Source organism: Calonectris borealis, chromosome 22 (assembly GCF_964195595.1).
Source record: "Calonectris borealis chromosome 22, bCalBor7.hap1.2, whole genome shotgun sequence".
NCBI classification, from domain to species: Eukaryota; Metazoa; Chordata; class Aves; order Procellariiformes; family Procellariidae; genus Calonectris; species Calonectris borealis.
The window spans coordinates 2,409,924-2,415,011 of record NC_134333.1 but is presented as its reverse complement, the minus strand read 5'-3'; the positions used below and the strand labels follow the sequence as shown (position 1 = coordinate 2,415,011).

General features: G+C 41.8%; 1 protein-coding gene across 1 annotated transcript; it reads right to left on the bottom strand.

Annotated features, from left to right (window-relative positions):
- Window positions 1-224: 224 nt before the first annotated feature.
- Window positions 225-1,166, bottom strand: LOC142091733 (olfactory receptor 6C74-like). Its single transcript, XM_075171111.1, has one exon. It carries the CDS (start codon window positions 1,164-1,166, stop codon window positions 225-227), a length of 942 nt encoding a protein of 313 aa, XP_075027212.1.
- Between the last annotated feature and the right edge of the window lie 3,922 nt (window positions 1,167-5,088).

The following is a 5,088-nucleotide window of genomic DNA, read 5'->3' as shown; positions in this document are numbered from 1 at the left end:
TGTGGCAAGAAAAAGGAAGGAGAAAAACTGAAAGAACAGGTTTCAATAATCTACAGGAATATTGACAACTGTTTGTAGATGGATTGATGAATGGATGAATGCATGGGTGGATGGATGTGTAGGAATAGGTATGTCAGTAAATGGACGGATGTCTAAGGAGGGACAGAAATGTTATTAAATTATTTTCTTTCACGTTCTCCATTGCGTCCACATTTACAAGCACCTCAAATTTCTGGGTGTTTAGAAATAACTATACTCCATTTGATGCTCTCCCTTAGGGCCTCTTGCAACTGTGTGTTCCTCAAGCTATAGATGAATGGATTGAGCAGAGGAGATACCACAGTGTTCAAGATGGACACCACCTTGCTGAGGTCCAGTCTGTTGGTCTGGGTGAGGTACATGAAGATGCAGCTGCCGTACATTATAGACACCACAGTGAGGTGAGAGGCACAGGTGGAAAAGGCTTTCTGTCTGCCAGCCACAGCGGGGATTTTGACCACAGCAGCAATGATGTTGATATAGGATACAGCTGTAATAGCTAGGCTACCCAGTAGGGTGAACACTGCTGAGATTAAAATCATGCACTCTAGGACCTTGGTATTTCCACATTTGAGCTCAATCATTGGTGTGCTATCACAGAAAAAATGATTAATGATGTTTGAACCACAGAATGGGATCTGGATATATACCACTGATGGAGAAAGAGTAAGGACAGTCCCACCAATCCAGGCAGTAATCGCCAGCAGGCTGCAGACTTGTGAATTCATAATGGCCACATAGTGTAGAGGTTTGCAGATGGCCACATACCTGTCAAAAGACATTATAGCTAACAGGAGAAACTCAGTGGTACCTAGCATGAAGTAGAGAAAACTTTGAGTGAGACAACCGCTTAAAGAAATTGTTTTTTTGCCTAAAGCCAAGTTGGCCAATGCTTTGGGGATGACAGTGGTGGTAAAGCCAATCTCTACGATGGAGAAGTTCCTGAGGAAGAAGTACATGGGAGTGTGAAGATGACGGTTTATCAGGGTGATGGTGATGATGAGAATGTTACCTGTTAAACTCAAGATGTAGGTGACTAATAGGGTGGTAAAGAACACATACTGGAGTTGATCATCATCAGCAAGACCCAAGAGGATGAACTCCATCACTGTTGTTTGATTCTCCATCTGTAGCTTATCTTTAAACAGATAAAAATATTTTGAGGGAAGCACACAAAAACCAAAAAGTAATGAGCGAGAGTCTCCAAAACCTTGTTCCTGAAATGAGCCAGTGTTCCCTTTTTCCTGGGTGTTCTTCCAGAGCAGAGGATTCACCAAGGCTCAATAAGATCTCCTCTCTGAATTGCCTGCTACCCCTCCTCACTGGTTTCTAAGATGAAGTCTACACTGCCTTTCTGAGTAATACTCAAATTCAATGCTAAGCATGCAAAGGCAAATGAATGCACACTGTAGAAGAAGCTCTTGAGTATGAAGCAGTGATCCGTTCTTCTTCTCCTGTGTCTGATCTTCAAAGCCTAAAGAGACAGTTAAAATAAAATGGGGCATGTGGGGGGCAGGGAGTGGACAGTTAAAGGGCTGGAGCTTTATGGTGGGTGACCCTGTAAGCATAGGCATACCCAAGAGGAGCTCTGAAAAGGAGCATCACTTGACCGAAGCCTTTATGAATACCTCCACTACCAAGGTTTAACTAAACCTCCCAACAATACTCCTTGTCCTTGGTGTCAGATGCTTAGTTAAATTCATCTCACACACCTCTACCTTACTAAAAATAAGGTGCTAAATCTAAGTAGGCTATCATACTACTAGTATCTAGTACTTTCAGAGAGGAGTTTGTTCCCTGATGAAATGAATAGATGATTAGCCCCTGATTTGCTGAGGAGTGATTCAAAGAAGAGAGGAGTCCATCTCCAGAAACAAACAGAAGATAAAAGCCCGCTCATCCACCTTCAAGCATCTTTCCTTGTAGAGAGCTACATGACCAAATCATCTAGAAACCCTTTTTGAACAATGGATATAAAAGGCATTTGCAGGACATGATTCACCTCATGCTAAGGTAGATACCTTAATGACATGAGAAGAAGTGGTTTCCTGGATTGCCTGTAACTATCCCTTAACCAAAAAAAAGGCAGAGCTGTAGATTTCAGTTTAAGTGAGACAAATCCCAGTTGTGGTGAGTAACTTACACTTGGCCAATTGGGATGGAACTCAGTTGCTTAAACATAGATGTCTAATAACATCTTAAGCACCATTGAGTATTCAGGACATCAATACAGCGCTGGCAGATTGGACATGTATTTATAGGTTTCTGCAACCTGGAGATGAGACGGGACTTCGTAAGGCATGTAAAATGCCACTGAGGTATTCTACTGACTTTTAAACATTGTCAGAAGGATCCACTTGAATTCCTAGACTAATGAGACATCTACAGAGGAGTGGCAGGCACTGTGGAGGACCATTGCCCCATTGCCCTTAGGGGACACAATGGGAGGCTGGTCAGGTAACCCTGAGACATTTCAAAAGGAACCAGAAACCTGTACGTATGCAACCAAATCAAGCATTTAATGTTGCCAAATGCCCTAAATGAGGTTGCTAAAACATGTGCAAGTTTTGAGTTAGTCACAGCAGGTTTTTCTAATTAGTTGATTACAATAAACATTGGCAGGGATAACTCATCTTCATCTTAAGCAGGTAACGAAGATAAATCTGAAAATTGCCTTCTGGTCCTCTCTTGCTCTCTCCACTCACAATACACGGAGCCTAAAGTACTTCCTCAGACTTGGGTGTCTAACTTGTAGAGATGAATACTCCCTGTACTTTTGTGCAATGATTTTAATGAAAATACTTTAATTCATGCCTATTACAATCAAAGAAGGATGAATTACTACTAAAGCTTAACAAGAATCCTGACATTAATCTACCACCAAATCTTGAGGTATAGCAGAGATAATAATAGTAGTAGTAGAAGTAATAATATGGAATATTTAAATTGATAAAGTGACTACTTCTAATAAATTAATTGGACAGCATGTTTAGAGATGTTTGCAAGGGCTAGAAAACCTCTTCTTTTGGGGAGAAGACAATACACATTGTCTTAATACACATGTTTTCATCCCCTTCGAGGAGTTGGATCATATGTCATGCTTCAGATCATCTTTGTTATGGTATTATTATAAAGGAAAAGTACTCACCATGCAGATTGAGAAAATCAAATATTCCTGGGAGGAAGACCTTTTGTTTTATGAACCCTTAGGAACATCTTTCAGATCGTATCAGCTGGTTATTGTTCTGTCACCTAATCCCTTGAAATTGCCTTTTAGCCAAAGAACACTCCTCCTTTTGAGATGCCTTCTCTTTTGAGGAGGATTTTCTTATGCACGGGTCTCAGTGACCTGTCTCGTAAGTGACAAAATCACATCTTTCTTTGTGACATTTCAAGTGTGTAGCTTTTTATAAAACCAACCTATATCCAGCAAAAAGATCTTTTGCACGTGTGCTGGTTATATGCACGTATAACCTGCCTTTCCAAGCACTATATATACTACTAAAAGGTTCAACCCTAACTGCCTAGAAGGAGAAAAAGAAAATGCTTAATTTAGTGCCATTAACATTGCTTCTATTTTGCAATTACTTTACTGGCCTAGCTTTTTCTCAGAGCTTTTCCTGTGTGAGTCATTACACCAGAGCTATTTAATTTGGTTTATTCTAGTTTCCTCCCTTCCCAAGATGATGTGTGGTGATCTCCCTAGGAAGATCCTTTGTGGTCTTCTGGGAGTGTAATTGTTTGTCTCAGAAATGCCTTCTTCCTTGGCCTATTCAATTGGCTGGGCTTACGGTTCATTCCAAGAGGTAAAAAGTTTAGACAGCAGTGGACATGATTCATCTTACGTGTCTTTAATATCAACATTGTGGAGCTTTGATTCAGTTCCCTACACAGAGCTATCTAGTGGTGAGTTATACCTTAGGGTATCCAGGCTTCTTTTGAGGTTTCAGGAGGGTTCAAGAATCTCAGCCAAAGTCCCAAGGTATCTTCCATGTTACCTATGGTGTGAAATCCAACAACTGCATGAGCTGCAGAGTAAGGACAGATTAAGGACAGGATTCATCTCAGTTGACAGACCAAATCCAAGACAGTGGTTCAGGGACTGTCTTCAGCCAAGAGAGAAATATTGATCCCTCCGAAGGGTGATTTGTACAATAATTTTAGCCATCAGTCTTAAGAAAAATAAATCACATTCCACAAGTCCTTTTTGGCCATGCACGGAGCAAACAACTGTAACTTAGAAGTAAAAGCCAGACGTCACAAAAACTTTGGAAGATTTACGCCACTCTTTTTCTTGGCTTCATCTTAAGTACCTTCTTTTTTGAAAATGATGCTGACTTGTAATGATCAGCCGACGGGGGTGACAGGGACGTGAAGCACCGATGTAAGTCATCCTAAGTTGCAGCGGGGGAAATGAGCTGCAGATGCAGACATCTGGATTTAGGCATGTACAGTGAAGCTTTGTATCTGTGGGGCGGGTGTCTCAACACCTGATACAGTCAGTGAAGATCCACTTAGTGAAGTCAATTAAGCCAGCAGAGTAATTAATCTGATCAAGTGCAGATCTCCTCTAAAGTGACCTGAAACACACTCTTGGCCTCAGTGGCTGTGTTGACCAGCTCTCCCCCAAACAGCTAGGGGATCAGAAGATCAGAACTTGGGCACCTCACAAACACGGGGACACCAACATGGAAGACATCAGAGGTGGGAGGAGTCCATTGCCTGAATACTGATGTCTGAATATCGACATCTAGTGACATTCTGCACACTCAGGGATCCAACCTGCCCTCCAGATGCTGCTTCGGGGCGTGAGAAGCTGAGACTATCCCACAAGTCCTTTGTCAGACTCATCTGAAAGTCTTGAATACCATAGGCAGTCTCAAATACCATTAGACATCTGTGTTAAGGCAAATTAACTCCACCCGTGGAGTGTGTCTATGCTGCCAGCTTGGGTAGCAACTTTTCAGTCCAGGGTTGTGTCCCTCTGACATGACACTTTGCAGGAAAATTAGATGGTTCCCAGGATCCCTTCTGCAGAAAAATTTCAAG

Bases quoted from the DNA above. Each gene is read 5' to 3' on its own strand.
- LOC142091733 (XM_075171111.1), bottom strand. From the start codon at position 1,166: ATGGAGAATCAAACAACAGTGATGGAGTTCATCCTCTTGGGTCTTGCT.